Source organism: Salmo trutta, chromosome 21 (assembly GCF_901001165.1).
Source record: "Salmo trutta chromosome 21, fSalTru1.1, whole genome shotgun sequence".
NCBI classification, from domain to species: domain Eukaryota; kingdom Metazoa; phylum Chordata; class Actinopteri; order Salmoniformes; family Salmonidae; genus Salmo; species Salmo trutta.
The window spans coordinates 50006785-50025437 of record NC_042977.1 but is presented as its reverse complement, the minus strand read 5'-3'; the positions used below and the strand labels follow the sequence as shown (position 1 = coordinate 50025437).

The 18653-nt window shown below is 50.9% G+C and overlaps 1 protein-coding gene across 9 annotated transcripts in view; it reads left to right on the top strand.

Moving 5' to 3' along the window:
• The window catches only part of LOC115157629 (zinc finger FYVE domain-containing protein 9), a 58830-nt gene that overhangs the window by 20941 nt on the left and 19236 nt on the right, over positions 1-18653 (top strand). For 8 of the 9 annotated variants that reach the window (XM_029706047.1, XM_029706043.1, XM_029706044.1 and 5 more), the window contains exons 4-9: positions 323-1920; positions 2310-2409; positions 6223-6399; positions 9701-9864; positions 17244-17376; positions 17821-17943. In XM_029706047.1, the coding sequence (XP_029561907.1) occupies positions 323-1920; positions 2310-2409; positions 6223-6399; positions 9701-9864; positions 17244-17376; positions 17821-17943 (2295 nt within the window). The remainder of the gene's footprint in view (positions 1-322; positions 1921-2309; positions 2410-6222; positions 6400-9700; positions 9865-17243; positions 17377-17820; positions 17944-18653) is intronic. The other variant, XM_029706049.1, reaches the window with a different exon arrangement.

The window sequence follows — 18653 nt, the reverse complement described above, 5'->3', positions numbered from 1 at the left end:
GAATAAGTTTGGAACCACCAAGACTCTTCCTAGAGCTGGGCGCCCGGCCAAGCTGAGCAATCGGGGGAGAAGGGCCTTGGTCAGGGAGGTGATCAAGAACCCGATGGTCACTCTGATCCTTTCTTTGTCAGTGGGCAAACGTACAAAATCAGCAGGGGATCAAATACTTTTTTCCCTCACTGTATGTGGTTAGCTGATACGTAAAATACCTATCCAGGCATTGTAATATCTGGTGTAGCAAAGCCTGTGTAGAAGAACGTGCCCATAATCTCTCTTTCTCTTTCTGTCTGTCTCTCTTTCTGTATCTCTGCCCCCCTTCTAGATGATGAGACAGACAGTCCAACTCTGTCTGATGCTAAGTGGAGTCAGATCCTGGCCCCTCCGACCCACTTCTTGTCTCTGAACCCTGCTCTGGCTTTGACCCCTGACCCCAGGGACGGGGACTGTCCCCTCCCCTTCAAGACCCTCCAGGCCCCTGACCCGTCCTCTAGACACTTCCAGGGGCCTGACTCCAAACGCCACCCCACTGCCAAGCCTTCTTCCTGGGGAGAGGAGAGGCCAGGCCGCACTGCAGACGTCCACAGCCCTCCGCTCCCCCAACCCAACATCGGCAAGCTGGTGGGTGGTGAGGAGGGCTCGTCTCCCCCTGTGCCGGCTTCCTCTAGCCCCCCTCCTTACCACCACCTGGCCCTGGAGAACGGCTTCACCTCTATCAGCTCCTCTTGTCCAGCCAGCCCTGCTCTCAACGGGCTCAGTGAGGAACCCTGCAAGGGGAACCATACAGGGGTGACCCCTTCAAACCAGCAGCCGTCTGCCCCCTCTGAACCACGTCCTGATGCCCCTGTGGAGGGTAGGGAGGGGGAGAGGAGTGGTGGAAGCTCTCACGTTAGTCATTCACACTTTATCTATGAGGAGAGGCTGGGAGGGGACAGACGGGTAGCAGACAGACAGGTGGCAGTAGAGGAGTCTAACCCCCGGCTGGAGCCAGAGAGCGCTTGGACTGGGTCACCCATACAGGAGAGGGACAGAGAGGAGGCTGACATGGCTGGGGGACAGTCACAGGACACTGGGGAGAGAGGACAGAATGGAGGATGGAGAGAGGGAAGACCGGGAGAAGACTCTGGGGGGAACGTACAGAATGGGGGGCTGATGGAAGAACTGAGAGGGAGGAGAAAGAAGGAGAAGAGTTTGAACGGAGAGCTGGAGAAGAGTAGAGGTCAGAATGGAGAGATGGCTCTCACCAACGGCCTGGCTACTGCAAGGGAAGAAGAAGAAGAAGAAGAAGAAGAGAGAGGGTCTCTCACCCCTCCTCCCTCCAAGGAGGACTCCGTAACAGAAGAGAAGGAAATGGAGGAGAGCAAGCAAGAGAACGAAGGAGGAGGAGAAAGAGGTGGTAGCTCTTTACCCAAGAAACTGAACAACAGTCGTTTGCAGCCGGTGAGCTTGCCGTTCGGCGGTGCACGTCCTAAACAGCCGGTCGGTCTCAAACTACAGATCCCCCGGCCCCTATACGAACAGGTTCAGAACCATCTAGCACCTTCTGCTGACACCGCCTGCAGCAACACCGGTGGCGGCAAGAACAAGAACCTTGAGAACCGTGGCGGTGCCGTAATCATGGATACGGCAACTGTAGTTGCCTTGGGCGACCCTGGTGGTGGTGGTGGTGTTGTGAAGGGGGAGTTGCTAACCGAGGCGTCTTCGTCATCGTCGTCGGGCCTGGTGGAGGTGTCAGAGAACAGCCCGGATAATGACTTCCAGGCGGGGCAGCATCACCAGGGGGCTCTGCCCAGGAAACAGCTCTCCTCCCTGGGTGATGTAGCCCCCGTGTGGGTCCCTGACTCCCAGGCTCCAGTCTGTATGAAGTGTGAGGTCCGCTTCACTTTCACCAAGAGGAGGCATCACTGCAGGGCCTGCGGAAAGGTGGGTGGATTCTATACAGCAGGGCTCTTCAACCCTGTTCCTAGATAGAGACCCTCCTGGAGGTTTTAACTCTAACCCTGTTCCTGGAGAGAAACCCTCCTGTAGGTTTACACTCCAACCCTGTTCCTGGAGAGAGACCCTCCTGGAGGTTTACACTCCAACCCTGTTCCTAGATAGAGACCCTCCTGGAGGTTTTAACTCCAACCCCAGTGTTAATTCATCTGCTTCAATGTATTAATCTGTTTCTAGTTGGAATCAGGTGAGCTAGATTAGGGAGTGTGGAGGCATGTCTCAGTGCAGGCCGTTAGCCCAATATAATGGTCTCTCTCTCCAGGTGTAATGTAATGGTGTGTGTGTCTGCAGGTATAATATAATGTGTGTGTCTCCAGGTGTTCTGTGCTGCCTGCTGCAGCCTGAGGAGCAGACTGATCTACATGGACAGGAAGGAGGCCAGAGTCTGTATCACCTGTCACTCTGCCCTACTGAGTGGTGAGTCACTATTACTACAGATCTGGGATCAGCTTACTACATCCCATTCAGAATTGTTTCCATTAGGATTTAAACACAATACTGGTCCTAGATCAGCATCTACTAGTACATCTTCCTTGGGTTCGAACGGGGTTGGGTGTTTACGTTTCCAGATCCTATATCGATCTTGATCAAGTATCTTATATCGATCCTAGATCAGCCCCGTCCCCTAGATCAGCCCGGTCCCCTAGATCAACCTGGTCCCCTAGAGCTCCCTAGATCAACCTGGTCCCCTAGACCTCCCTAGATCAACCTGGTCCCCTAGATCAACCTGGTCCCCTAGAGCTCCCTAGATCAACCTGGTCCCCTAGAGCTCCCTAGATCAACCTGGTCCCCTAGATCAACCTGGTCCCCTAGATCAACCTGGTCCCCTAGAGCTCCCTAGATCAACCCAGCTCCCTAGATCAACCTGGTCCCCTAGAGCTCCCTAGATCAACCTGGTCCCCTAGAGCTCCCTAGATCAACCTGGTCCCCTAGAGCTCCCTAGATCAACCTGGTCCCCTAGAGCTCCCTAGATCAACCTGGTCCCCTAGAGCTCCCTAGATCAACCCGGTCCCCTAGAGCTCCCTAGATCAACCTGGTCCCCTAGAGCTCCCTAGATCAACCCGGTCCCCTAGAGCTCCCTAGATCAACCTGGTCCCCTAGAGCTCCCTAGATCAACCTGGTCCCCTAGAGCTCCCTAGATCAACCTGGTCCCCTAGAGCTCCCTAGATCAACCCGGTCCCCGAGAGCTCCCTTGAAAAATCCTATATACTGTATCTCTATACATACACTACATGACCAAAAGTATGTGGACACCTGCTCGTCAAACATCTCATTCCAAAATCATGGGCATTAATATGGAGTTGGTCCCCCCCTTTGCTTCTATAATGGCCTCCACTCTTCTGGGAAGGCTTTCCACTAGATGTTGGATCATTGCTGCTATAACATCCTCCACTCTTCTGGGAAGGCTTTCCACTAGATGTTGGAACATTGCTACGGGGACCTGCTTCCATTCAGCCACAAGAGCATTAGTGAGGTCGGGCACTGATGTTGGGCGATTAGGCCTGGCTCGCAGTCGGCGTTCCAATTCATCCCAAAGGTGTTCAATGGGGTTGAGGTCAGGGCTCTGTGCAGGCCAGTCAAGTTCATCCACATCGATATCAACAAACCATTTCTGTATGGACCTCGCTTTGTACATGGTGGCATTGTCATGCTGAAACAGGAAAAGGGCCTTCCAGAAAGCTGGAAGCACAGAATCGTCTAGAATGTCATTGTATACTGTAGCGTTAAGATTCCTCACAGCCCCAGACCATTATTTCTCCTCCACCAAACTTTACAGTTGGCACTATGCGTTGGGGCAGGTAGAGTTCTCCTGGCATCTTCCAAACCAAGATTAGTCTGTTGGACTGCCAGATGGTGAAGTGTGATTCATCACTCCAGAGAACGCGTTTCCACTCCTCCAGAGTCCAATGGCGGCGAGCTTTACGTCAGTCAAGCTGACACTTTGCCTTGCGCATGGTGATCTTGGGCTTGTGTGCGGCTACTCGGCCATGGAAACCCATTTCATGAAGCTCCCGGTGAACAGTTCTTGTGTTGATGTTGCTTCCAGAGGCGTTTTGGAACTCGGTAGTAAGTGTTGCAACCAAGGACAGATTTTTACGTTCTATGCGCTTCAGCACTCGGCGGTCCCGTTCTATGAGCTTGTGTGGCCTACCACTTTGTTTCTGAGCCGTTGTTGCTCCTAGACGTTTCCACTTCACATTAACAGCACTTACAGTTGACCGTGGGCAGCTCTAGCAGGGCAGAAATTTGACAAACTGACTTGTTGGAAAGGTGGCATCCTATGACGGTGCCACGTTGAAAGTCACTGAGCTCTTCAGTAAGGCCGTTCTACTACAAATGTTTGTCTATGGAGATTGCATGGCTGTGTGCTTGGTTTTTATATACCCATCAGCTACGGGTGTGGCTGAAATAGCCGAATCCACTCTTTGAAGGGGTGTCCACATACTTTCTTTTGTGTCTAAAATCCCAAACAGCAAGTAATGCAAATGTAGAAGCACAGTGGCTAGGAAAAACTCCCTAGAAAGGCTCTGAACCTAGGAAGAAACCTAGAGAGGAACCAGGCTCTGAGGGGTGGCCAGTCCTCTTCTGGCTGTGCCGGGTGGAGATTATAACAGAACATGGCCAAGATGTTCAAACGTTCATAAATGACCAGCAGGGTCAAATAATAATAATCACAGTGGTTGTTGAGGGTGCAACAGGTCAGCACCTCAGGAGTAAATTGTCAGTTGGCTTTTCATAGCCGATCATTCAGAGTATCTCTACCGCTCCTGCTGTCTCTAGAGAGTTGAAAACAGCAGATCTGGGACAAGGAAGCATGTCCAGTGAACCGGACAGGGTTCCATAGCCGCAGGCAGAACAGTTGAAACTGGAGCAGCAGCACGGCCAGGTGGACTGAGGACAGCAAGGAGGCATCAGGCCAGGTAGTCCTGAGGCATGGTCCTAGTGCTCAGGTCCTCTGAGAAAGAGAGTTAGAGGGAACGTACTTAAATTCACACAGGACACCGGATGAGACAGGAGAAATACTCCAGATATAACAGACTGACCATAGCCCCCCGACACAAACTATTGCAGCATAAATACTGGAGGCTGAGACAGGAGGGGTCGGATATAACCCCACCCACTTTGCCAATGCACAGCCCCCACACCACTAGAGGGATATCTTCAATCACCAACTTACCATCCTGAGACAAGGCCGAGTATATTCCACGAAGATCTCCCCCACGGCACGAACCCGAGGGGGGCGCCAACCCGGACAGGAAGATCACGTCAGTGACTCAACCCACTCAAGTGACCACCCCTCCTAGGGAAGGCATGGAAGAACACCAGTAAGCCAGTGACTCAGCCCCTGTAATAGGGTGAGAGGCAGAGAATCCCAGTGGAGAGAGGGGAAGCGGCCAGGCAGAGACAGCAAGAGCGGTTCGTTGCTCCAGTGCCTTTCCGTTCACCTTCACACTCCTGGGCCAGACTACACTCAATCATAGGACCTACTGAAGAGATAAGTCTTCAGTAAAGACTTTAAGGTTGAGACTGAGTCTGCGTCTCTCACATGGGTAGGCAGACCATTCCATAAAAATGGAGCTCTATAGGAGAAAGCCCTACCTCCAGCCGTTTGCTTAGAAATTCTAGGGACAATTAGGAGGCCTGCGTCTTGTGACCGTAGCGTACGTGTAGGTATGTACGGCAGGACCAAATCGGAAAGATAGGTAGGAGCAAGCCCATGTAATGCTTTGTAGGTTAGCAGTAAAACCTTGAAATCAGCCCTTGCCTTAATAGGAAGCCAGTGTAGAGAGGCTAGCACTGGAGTAATATGATCACATTTTTTGGTTCTAGTCAGGATTCTAGCAGCCGTATTTAGCACTAACTGAAGTTTATTTATTGCTTTATCCGGGTAGCCGGAAAGTAGAGCATTGCAGTAGTCTAATCCAGAAGTGACAAAAGCAAAAACCAGTCAAAAGTTTGGACACACCTACTCATTCAAGGGTTTTTCTTTATTTTTACTATTTTCTACATTGTAGAATAATAGTGAAGACATCAACACTATGAAATAACACATATGGAATCATGTAGTAATCAAAAGAGTTAAATAAAAATATATTTTAGATTCTTCAAAGTAGCCACCCTTTGCCTTGATGACAGCTTTGCACACTCTGAACATTTGACTGGTACTGTGTGTGTGTGTGTCTCAATCCTATCCCTTTATCTTGTTCCTCTGTCTCTCTCTGCCCTCAGCTCGTTCGAGGGAGGGAATGTGTGACGGGTCTAACCAGAGTCCAAACCCCAACAACCCAGCAGAGTACTGCAGTACCATCCCACCTCTGCAGCAGGTCCAAGCCTCGGGGGCGCTGGCCTCCCTTCCCCCCACTGTCATGGTCCCTGTGGGGGTCCCTAAAACACCTAGCTCAGAGGGTAACCATCTCCCATACACCCACCTGTTATGCCATCTCCCATACACCCACCTGTTGTAACCATATCCCATACACCCACCTGTTATACCATCTCCCATACACCCACCTGTTATACCATCTCCCATACACCCACCTGTTGTACCATCTCCCATACACCCACCTGTTATGCCATCTCCCATACACCCACCTGTTATGCCATCTCCCATACACCCACCTGTTATACCATCTCCCATACACCCACCTGTTATACCATCTCCCATACGCCCACCTGTTATACCATCTCCCATACGCCCACCTGTTATACCATCTCCCATACACCCACCTGTTATACCATCTCCCATACACCCACCTGTTGTAAACATCTCCCATACACCCACCTGTTGTAAACATCTCCCATACACCCACCTGTTATACCATCTCCCATACACCCACCTGTTATACCATCTCCCATACACCCACCTGTTGTAAACATCTCCCATACACCCACCTGTGTTGCCATCTCCCATACACCCACCTCTGTTGCCATCTCCCATACACCCACCTGTGTTGCCATCTCCCATACACCCACCTCTGTTGCCATCTCCCATACACCCACCTGTGTTGCCATCTCCCATACACCCACCTGTGTTGCCATCTCCCATACACCCACCTGTTGCCATCTCCCATACACCCACCTGTGTTGCCATCTCCCATACACCCACCTGTGTTGCCATCTCCCATACACCCACCTGTTATACCATCTCCCATACGCCCACCTGTTATACCATCTCCCATACGCCCACCTGTTATGCCATCTCCCATACACCCACCTGTTATACCATTTCCCATACACCCGCCTGTTATACCATTTCCCATACACCCGCCTGTTATACCATCTCCCATACACCCGCCTGTTATACCATCTCCCATACGCCCGCCTGTTATACCATCTCCCATACGCCCGCCTGTTATACCATCTCCCATACGCCCGCCTGTTGTAACCATCTCCCATACGCCCGCCTGTTGTAAACATCTCCCATACGCCCACCTGTTGTAACCATCTCCCATACGCCCACCTGTTATACCATCTCCCATACGCCCACCTGTTATACCATCTCCCATACGCCCACCTGTGTTGCCATCTCCCATACACCCACCTGTGTTGCCATCTCCCATACACCCACCTGTTATGCCATCTCCCATACACCCACCTGTTATACCATCTCCCATACACCCACCTGTTATGCCATCTCCCATACACCCACATGTGTTGCCATCTCCCATACACCCACCTGTGTTGCCATCTCCCATACACCCACCTGTTATACCATTTCCCATACACCCACATGTGTTGCCATCTCCCATACACCCACCTGTTATGCCATCTCCCATACGCCCACCTGTGTTACCATCTCCCATACGCCCACCTGTTGTACCATCTCCCATACGCCCACCTGTTGTACCATCTCCCATACACCCACCTGTTATACCATCTCCCATACGCCCACCTGTTATACCATCTCCCATACGCCCACCTGTTATACCATTTCCCATACGCCCACCTGTTATAACCATTCCCATACGCCCACCTGTTATACCATTTCCCATACGCCCACCTGTTATACCATTTCCCATACGCCCACCTGTTATACCATCTCCCATACGCCCACCTGTTATACCATCTCCCATACGCCCACCTGTTATACCATCTCCCATACGCCCACCTGTTATACCATCTCCCATACGCCCACCTGTTATACCATCTCCCATACGCCCACCTGTTATACCATCTCCCATACGCCCACCTGTTATACCATCTCCCATACGCCCACCTGTTATACCATCTCCCATACGCCCACCTGTTGTAACCATCTCCCATACGCCCACCTGTTATGCCATCTCCCATACGCCCACCTGTTATACCATCTCCCATACGCCCACCTGTTGTAACCATCTCCCATACACCTACCTGTTATGCCATCCCCCATACACCTACCTGTTATGCCATCCCCCATACACCCGCCTGTTATGCCATCTCCCATACACCCACCTGTTATGCCATCTCCCATACACCCACCTGTTATGCCATCTCCCATACACCCACCTGTTATACCATTTCCCATACACCCGCCTGTTATGCCATCTCCCATACACCCGCCTGTTATACCATTTCCCATACACCCGCCTGTTATACCATTTCCCATACACCCGCCTGTTATACCATCTCCCATACGCCCGCCTGTTATACCATCTCCCATACACCCGCCTGTTATACCATCTCCCATACGCCCGCCTGTTATACCATCTCCCATACGCCCACCTGTTGTCAACATCTCCCATACGCCCACCTGTTGTAAACATCTCCCATACGCCCACCTGTTGTAAACATCTCCCATACGCCCACCTGTTGTAAACATCTCCCATACGCCCACCTGTTGTAACCATCTCCCATACGCCTACCTGTTATGCCATCCCCCATACGCCCACCTGTTATGCCATCTCCCATACGCCCACCTGTTATGCCATCTCCCATACGCCCACCTGTGTTGCCATCTCCCATACGCCCACCTGTGTTGCCATCTCCCATACACCCACCTGTTATGCCATCTCCCATACACCCACCTGTTATACCATCTCCCATACACCCACCTGTTATACCATCTCCCATACACCCACCTGTTATGCCATCTCCCATACACCCACCTGTTGTACCATCTCCCATACACCCACCTGTTATACCATTTCCCATACACCCACATGTGTTGCCATCTCCCATACACCCACCTGTGTTGCCATCTCCCATACACCCACCTGTTATACCATTTCCCATACACCCACATGTGTTGCCATCTCCCATACACCCACCTGTGTTGCCATCTCCCATACACCCACCTGTTATACCATCTCCCATACGCCCACCTGTTACCATCTCCCATACGCCCACCTGTTGTACCATCTCCCATACGCCCACCTGTTATACCATCTCCCATACGCCCACCTGTTATACCATCTCCCATACGCCCACCTGTTATACCATCTCCCATACGCCCACCTGTTATACCATTTCCCATACGCCCACCTGTTATACCATTTCCCATACGCCCACCTGTTATACCATCTCCCATACGCCCACCTGTTATACCATCTCCCATACGCCCACCTGTTATACCATCTCCCATACGCCCACCTGTTATACCATCTCCCATACACCCACCTGTGTTATAACTTTTTCATCTCACCGACTCTAGTTTTTACTCTTTGTTTCTTCCTCTTTGTTTCTGTGTTTAAGTATTTACCAACCGTTTCCTGTCTGTGCGTCACAGGGTCTCTCGCGCGGGAGCAGAGGAGGGTGTGCTTTGCAGACGGGATCCTACCCAATGGGGAAGCAGCGGAATCCCCCAAGCCCCCTGCTACCAGCCCCGCTCCCTCGCGTCCATTGGCCGTCTCGCAGTGTTCCAACAAATCCTCCACTGCTGATTCGTCAGAGGTACGGTCTGCACCACAGGTCAAAACATATTTATTTTACAGTTTGTTGAAGAGGAACATTAGCAAAAAAGTCTTGTATTTCCAGTTTAGAATTAATATTCTGAGGTGAGCTGGGTTAGGATTAGGAGGGAACCCACAGCAGGGCAAATTGTCACTGGATTGACCTCAGCCAAGAGAGATGTTTGTAACCTTGTGCTAAAATAGTCTGGCTGACACCAGCTCTCGGAAGTCTTCCTGACTTGAGTCTGGAACGGCTGCGTTGATGTGTCTGCGCGAAGCTCCCGTAATGAAGGGGCTGTGCCTTCAGACTTTTATTATTATTATTATTTAACTAGGCAAGTCAGATAAAAACAAATTCTTATTTATAATGATGGTCTAGGAACAACTGCCTTGTTCAGGGGCGGAACGACAGATTTTGACCATGTCCACTCAGTGATTCGATCTAGCAACCTTTTGGTTACTGGGCCTACGCTCTAACCACTAGGCTACCTGCCACCCCAAGATATCCCTGTTTTTAGAATTTAACTAATCATGATCTGTTGATTTACGTAGGACCACCCCAGACCTTCTGTTTACAGCCAGCCCTTCCAGGAGCTAGCTAGCACAAACATTCGGAGTTCGGACATTGTTTGCTGCTAGCATCATGAATAGGGCAAATTTTAAATCATCACACACATTTTCAAAACGTTACAATGAAATAAAAGATCCCAGAAATGTTCCATACGCACAAAAAGCTTATTTAACAAATTTGTTTACATCCCTCCCTGTTAGTGAGCATTTCTCCTTTGAAAAATAATCCATCCACCTGACATGTGTGGCATATTAAGAAGCTGATTAAACAGCATGATCATTACACAGGTGCACCTTGTGCTGGGGACAATAAAATGCCACTAAAATGTGCAGTTTTGTCAACACAATGCCACAGATGTCTCAAGTTGAGGGAGTGCACAATTGGTATGCTGATTGCAGGAATGTCCAGCAGAGCTGTTGCCATTGAATTTAATGTTCATTTCTCTACCATAAGCCTCCTCAAAGGTCATTTTAGAGAATTTGGCCATACGTCCAACCGGCCTCACAACCGTAGACCACGTATAACCACGCCAGCCCAGGACCTCCACATCCTGCTTCTTCACCTGCGGGATCATCTGAGACCAGCCACCCGGACAGCTGATGAAACTGTGGGTTTGCACAACGGAAGAATTTCTGCACAAACTGTCAGAAACCGCCTAAGGGAAGCTCATCTGTGTGCGTGTTGTCCTCATCAGGGTCTTGACCTGACTGCAGTTCAGAGTCGTAACCGACTTCAGTGGGTAAATGCTCACCTTTGATGGCCACTGGCCTCGCTGGGGAAGTGTGCTCTTCACGGATTAATCCCGATTTCAACTGTGTATGACGTCGTGTGGATGAGCGGTTTGCTCATGTCAACGTTGTGAACAGAGTGCCCCATGGTGGTGGTGGGGTTATGGTATGGACAGGCATAAAGCTACGGACAATGAACACAATTGCATTTTATTCTATGACAATTTGAATGCACAGAGATACCCTGAAGAGATCCTGAGGCCCATTGTCGTGCCATTCATCCGCCGCCATCACCTCATGTTTCAGCATGATAATGCACGGCCTCATGTAGTAAGGATCTGGACACAAATCCTGGAAGCTGAAAATGTCTCAGTTCTTCCATGGCCTGTATACTCACCAGACATATCACCCATTGAGCATGTTTGGGATGCTCTGGATCGACGTGTACGACAGCGTGTTCTAGTTCCCGCCAATATCCAGCGACTTCACACAGCCATTGAAGAGGAAGTGGGACAACATTCCACAGGCCACAATCAGCAGCCTGATCAACTCAATGTGAAGGAGATGTGTCGCACCATGAGGCAAATGGTCACGCCAGATACTGACTGGTTTTCTGATCCACGCCACTACTTAAAAAAAACAAATAATATGTGACCAACAGATGTATATCTGTATTCCCAGTCATGTGAAATCCATAGATTAGGGCCTAATGAATTGATTTCAATTGGCTGATTTCCTTATTTGAACTGTAACTCTGTAAAATATTTGAAATTGTTGCATTTATTTTTGTTCAGTGTAGCTAAATACAAACTAAAATATACGTTTTTAGCCCTTTTTGTTTACGCATAAATTAGTCCAGGAATAAAATGTGGCTTAATAAATCACATAAGTTACATGGACTGTGTAGAAACGTGTTTAAACGTGTTTAAACAATTTTTTTAATGTAAATAATAAAGTTTCTAAATATTTGTCACATATACAAGATATTGTATATTGACCTGATTTCTGAGAATGACTTCCTCTGTCCATCATGCATACAACATCTGTAAGGTCCCTCAGTCAAGTATTGAATTTCAAGCACAGATTCAACTACAAAGACCACCAGGGTGCTTTTCAAAAGCCTCAACGTTTCATATTTTTGTCAGTGTGAAAGTCCTACTTAACAGTCTGATGCTCATCAGAAGTTTGCAAGCCCTGACACAATCATGGAGTACAAAGGGAAACCCAGCCGCGAGCTGCCAAGTGACGCAAACCTACCAGACGAGCTAAATGCCTTCTATGCTCGCTTCAAGGCAAACAACTTTTGAACAGGTTAACATTCACAAGGCCGCAGGGCCAGACGGATTACCAGGACGCGTACTCGGAGCACGCACTGACCAACTGGCAAGTGCCTTCACTGTCATTTTCTACCTCCTCCCTGAGCCAGTCTGGAATACCTACGTTTCAAGCAGACCACCCTGCTTAGCATCTGACCACAAGGCCCTACAGAGGGTAGTGCATACCGTCCAGTACATCACTGGTGCCGAGTTCCATGCCATACAGGACCTCTATACCAGGCGGTGTCCTCTACTCAAAGTCCTAGACTGTTCTTTATGCTACCGCACGACAAGCTGTACCGGACCGCCAAGTCTGGGACCAAAAGGCTCCTTAACAGCTTCTACCCCCAAGCCATCAGACTGCTGAACAGCTTCTACCCCCAAGCCATCAGACTACTGAACAGCTTCTACCCCCAAGCCATCAGGCTGCTGAACAGCTTCTACCCCCAAGCCATCAGACTGCTGAACAGCTTCTACCCCCAAGCCATCAGACTGCTGAACAGCTTCTACCCCCAAGCCATCAGACTGCTGAACAGCTTCTACCCCCAAGCCATCAGACTGCTGAACAGCTTCTACCCCCAAGCCATCAGACTGCTGAACAGCTTCTACCCCCAAGCCATCAGACTGCTGAACAGCTTCTACCCCCAAGCCATCAGACTGCTGAACAGCTTCTACCCCCAAGCCATCAGACTGCTGAACAGCTTCTACCCCCAAGCCATCAGACTGCTGAACAGCTTCTACCCCCAAGCCATCAGACTGCTGAACAGCTTCTACCCCCAAGCCATCAGACTGCTGAACAGCTTCTACCCCCAAGCCATCAGACTGCTGAACAGCTTCTACCCCCAAGCCATCAGACTGCTGAACAGCTTCTACCCCCAAGCCATCAGACTGCTGAACAGCTTCTACCCCCAAGCCATCAGACTGCTGAACAGCTTCTACCCCTCAAGCCATCAGACTGCTGAACAGCTTCTACCCCCCCCCAAGCCATCAGACTGCTGAACAGCTTCTACCCCCCCTCAGCCATCAACTGCTGAACAGCTTCTCTCTACCCCCCTCAAGCCATCAGACTGCTGAACAGCTTCTACCCCCCTCAAGGCCATCAGACTGCTGAACAGCTTCTACCCCCCTCAAGCCATCAGACTGCTGAACAGCTTCTACCCCCTCAAGCCATCAGACTGCTGAACAGCTTCTACCCCCCTCAAGCCAGCAGACTGCTGAAACAGCTTCTACAGTCTAACCCCCTCAAGCCATCAGACTGCTGAACAGCTTCTACCCCCCTCAGCCATCAGACTGCTGAACAGCTTCTACCCCCCTCAAGCATCAGACGCTGAACAGCTTCTACCCCCCTCAAGCCATCAGACTGCTGAACAGCTTCTACCCCCCTCAAGCCATCAGACTGCTGACACAGCTTCTACCCCCCTCAAGCCCATTCAGACTGCTGAACAGCTTCTACCCCCCTCAAGCCATCAGACTGCTGAACAGCTTCTACCCCCAAGCCATCAGACTGCTGAACAGCTTCTACCCCCAAGCCATCAGACTGCTGAACAGCTTCTACCCCCAAGCCATCAGACTGCTGAACAGCTTCTACCCCCAAGCCATCAGACTGCTGAACAGCTTCTACCCCCAAGCCATCAGACTGCTGAACAGCTTCTCCCCCCAAGCCATCAGACTGCTGAACAGCTTCTACCCCCAAGCCATCAGACTGCTGAACAGCTTCTACCCCCAAGCCATCAGACTGCTGAACAGCTTCTACCCCCAAGCCATCAGACTGCTGAACAGCTTCTACCCCCCTCAAGCCATCAGACTGCTGAACAGATTCTACCCCCAAGCCATCAGACTGCTGAACAGCTTCTACCCTCAAGCCATCAGACTGCTGAACAGCTTCTACCCCCCTCAAGCCATCAGACTGCTGAACAGCTTCTACCCCCCCTAAGCCATCAGACTGCTGAACAGCTTCTACCCCCCCTAAGCCATCAGACTGCTGAACAGCTTCTACCCCCCCTAAGCCATCAGACTGCTGAACAGCTTCTACCCCCCCCTAAGCCATCAGACTGCTGAACAGCTTCTACCCCCAAGCCATCAGACTGCTGAACAGATTCTACCCCCCTCAAGCCATCAGACTGCTGAACAGATTCTACCCCCCTCAAGCCATCAGACTGCTGAACAGATTCTACCCCCCCAGGCCAACAGACTGCTGAACAGATTCTACCCCCAAGCCATCAGACTGCTGAACAGCTTCTACCCCCCCTAAGCCATCAGACTGCTGAACAGCTTCTACCCCCCCTAAGCCATCAGACTGCTGAACAGATTCTACCCCCCTCAAGCCATCAGACTGCTGAACAGATTCTACCCCCCCAGGCCAACAGACTGCTGAACAGCTTCTACCCCCAAGCCATCAGACTGCTGAACAGATTCTACCCCCCTCAAGCCATCAGACTGCTGAACAGATTCTACCCCCCCCAGGCCAACAGACTGCTGAACAGCTTCTACCCCCCAAGCCATCAGACTGCTGAACAGCTTCTACCCCTAAGCCATCAGACTGCTGAACAGATTCTACCCCCAAGCCATCAGACTGCTGAACAGCTTCTACCCCCAAGCCATCAGACTGCTGAACAGCTTCTACCCCCCTCAAGCCATCAGACTGCTGAACAGATTCTACCCCCAAGCCATCAGACTGCTGAACAGCTTCTACCCCCCTCAAGCCATCAGACTGCTGAACAGCTTCTACCCCCCTCAAGCCATCAGACTGCTGAACAGCTTCTACCCCCCCTCAAGCCATCAGACTGCTGAACAGCTTCTACCACCAAGCCATCAGACTGCTGAACAGCTTCTACCCCCCTCAAGCCATCAGACTGCTGAACAGCTTCTACCACCAAGCCATCAGACTGCTGAACAGCTTCTACCCCCAAGCCATCAGACTGCTGAACAGCTTCTACCCCCCCTAAGCCATCAGACTGCTGAACAGATTCTACCCCCAAGCCATCAGCCTGCTGAACAGATTCTACCCCCCCCAGGCCAACAGACTGCTGAACAGATTCTACCCTCAAGCCATCAGACTGCTGAACAGCTTCTACCCCCCCTAAGCCATCAGACTGCTGAACAGCTTCTACCCCCCCTAAGCCATCAGACTGCTGAACAGATTCTACCCCCAAGCCATCAGACTGCTGAACAGATTCTACCCCCCCAGGCCAACAGACTGCTGAACAGCTTCTACCCCCAAGCCATCAGACTGCTGAACAGCTTCTACCACCAAGCCATCAGACTGCTGAACAGCTTCTACCCCCCTCAAGCCATCAGACTGCTGAACAGCTTCTACCACCAAGCCATCAGACTGCTGAACAGCTTCTACCCCCAAGCCATCAGACTGCTGAACAGCTTCTACCCCCCCTAAGCCATCAGACTGCTGAACAGATTCTACCCCCAAGCCATCAGACTGCTGAACAGATTCTACCCCCCCAGGCCAACAGACTGCTGAACAGATTCTACCCTCAAGCCATCAGACTGCTGAACAGCTTCTACCCCCCCTAAGCCATCAGACTGCTGAACAGCTTCTACCCCCCCTAAGCCATCAGACTGCTGAACAGATTCTACCCCCAAGCCATCAGACTGCTGAACAGATTCTACCCCCCCAGGCCAACAGACTGCTGAACAGCTTCTACCCCCAAGCCATCAGGCTGCTGAACAGCTTCTACCCCTAAGCCATCAGACTGCTGAACAGCTTCTACCCCCAAGCCATCAGACTGCTGAACAGCTTCTACCCCCCTCAAGCCAGGGGGGTAGCCTCCACATTGACTCTGTACCGGTACCCCCTGTATATAGCCTCCACATTGACTCTGTACCGTAACACCCTGTATATAGCCTCCACATTGACTCTGTACCAGTACCCCCTGTATATAGCCTCCACATTGACTCTGTACCGGCACCCCCTGTATATAGCCTCCACATTGACTCTGTACCGTAACACCCTGTATATAGCCTCCACATTGACTCTGTACCAGTTCCCCCTGTATATAGCCTCCACATTAACTCTGTACCATAACACCCTGTATATAGCCTCCACATTGACTCTGTACCGTAACACCCTGTATATAGCCTCCACATGGACTCTGTACCGTAACACCCTGTATACAGCCTCCACATGGACTCTGTACCGTAACACCCTGTATACAGCCTCCACATTGACTCTGTACCGTACCACCCTGTATAGAGCCTCCACATGGACTCTGTACCGTAACACCCTGTATATAGCCTCCACATTGACTCTGTACCGTAACACCCTGTATATAGCCTCCACATTAACTCTGTACCGTAACACCCTGTATAGAGCCTCATTATTGTTACTATTTTTCTTTGAGTTTATTTAGCAGATTAACACATTTTTAAATGTTTTATCATTTAGCAGACTCTTATCCAGAATGACTTGCAGGAACAATTTGTGTTTAAGTGCCTTGCTCAATGGCATATCAACAGATGTTTCACATAGTCGGCTCAGGGATTCGAACCAAGGACTTTTCGGGTTATTGCCCCAACGCTCTTAAGAGCTGCCACTCATTATTTACAGAATGTGAAGGGAAATCTTCCCGTGATTAATGATCATTTAACTGTAGTGTTCTGGGAAATGTAAACATTACCCAAAAGTACTTTCAATCACCGTATTTACAACCATTCACAGCAGAGATCTGTCCACTTCACCAGTCCACCTACATTTTTGACAACTATCACTTTATATGCTATAACCACACCCCTCCCACCCCTCTCCCTCCAGGCGTTGTCCTCGGCCCCTGCAGCTCCAGTGGGAAGCCCTGTAGGCAGCTCCATCAGTCTAATTCCGGAGGACGGACTTCCTCCCATACTCATCTCCACCGGAGTTAAAGGAGGTACGGGAGGCCACAGTACAGGTGCTTGACCTTAGCCATCCTCACTGTCGATCCTGCTGTATGGGGGGGGCTGCTTTCATTGGCCCGTGAAGCATGCTGGGAAGGGTCTGGGTCTGCTTTCATTGGCCCGTGAAGCATGCTGGGAAGGGTCTGGGTCTGCTTTCATTGGCCCATGAAGCATGCTGGGAGGAGTCTGGGGCTGCTTTCATGGGCCCATGAAGCATGCTGGGAGGAGTCTGGGTCTGCTTTGATTGGCCCACGTTGCATGCTGGGAGGGGTCTGGGTCTGCTTTCATTGGCCCATGTTGCATGCTGGGAGTGGTCTGGGTCTGCTTTCAATTAGGCCATGTTGCATGCTGGGAGGGGTTCTGGGGGTACATGTACATAAGGTGGGAGCCCTCTTCAGTGGGGTTCAATGTGATATGTTTGAAAGCTTTTGTTTTCCTCCCACCATCACTGCCCTCAGACTATGCGGTGGAGGAGCGTCCCTCTGAGATCGTTCTGATGCAGCAGCTGGAGGAGGGAGGTCCTGACCCGTTGGTTTTTGTGCTCAACGCCAACCTGCTGGCCATGGTCAAACTGGTCAACTGTGAGTTAACTTCTTCTACCTCTTTGGTCTGAATTAGTCCCTGAATAGAAGGAGAAAATGAAAACCTGAGTCTGAATTAGTCCCATTGTCGTTGATTGACCAGAGCGTACGCTCTCCTAGGTCTGAATTAGTCCCTGAATGGAAGGAGAAAATGAAAACCTGAGTGTTTATCTTTCCGGGACTGTTAGTGAATAACCCTGCTATACACTGTATAGTATCTAACCCCCTCTCTCCCCCCCTAGGCTACAGTATCTAACCCCCTCTCCCCCCCCTAGGCTACAGTATCTAACCCCCTCTCTCCCCCCTAGGCTACAGTATCTAACCCCCTCTCTCCCCCCCTAGGCTACAGTATCTAACCCCCTCTCTCCCCCCTAGGCTACAGTATCTAACCCCCTCTCTCCCCCCTAGGCTACAGTATCTAACCCCCTCTCTCCCCCCCAGGCTACAGTTTCTAACCCCCTCTCTTCCCCCCTAGGCTACAGTATCTAACCCCCTCTCTCCCCCCTAGGCTACAGTATCTAACCCCCTCTCCCCCCCCTAGGCTACAGTATCTAACCCCCTCTCTCCCCCCTAGGCTACAGTATCTAACCCCCTCTCTCCCCCCCTAGGCTACAGTATCTAACCCCCTCTCTCCCCCCTAGGCTACAGTATCTAACCCCCTCTCTCCCCCCCAGGCTACAGTTTCTAACCCCCTCTCTTCCCCCCTAGGC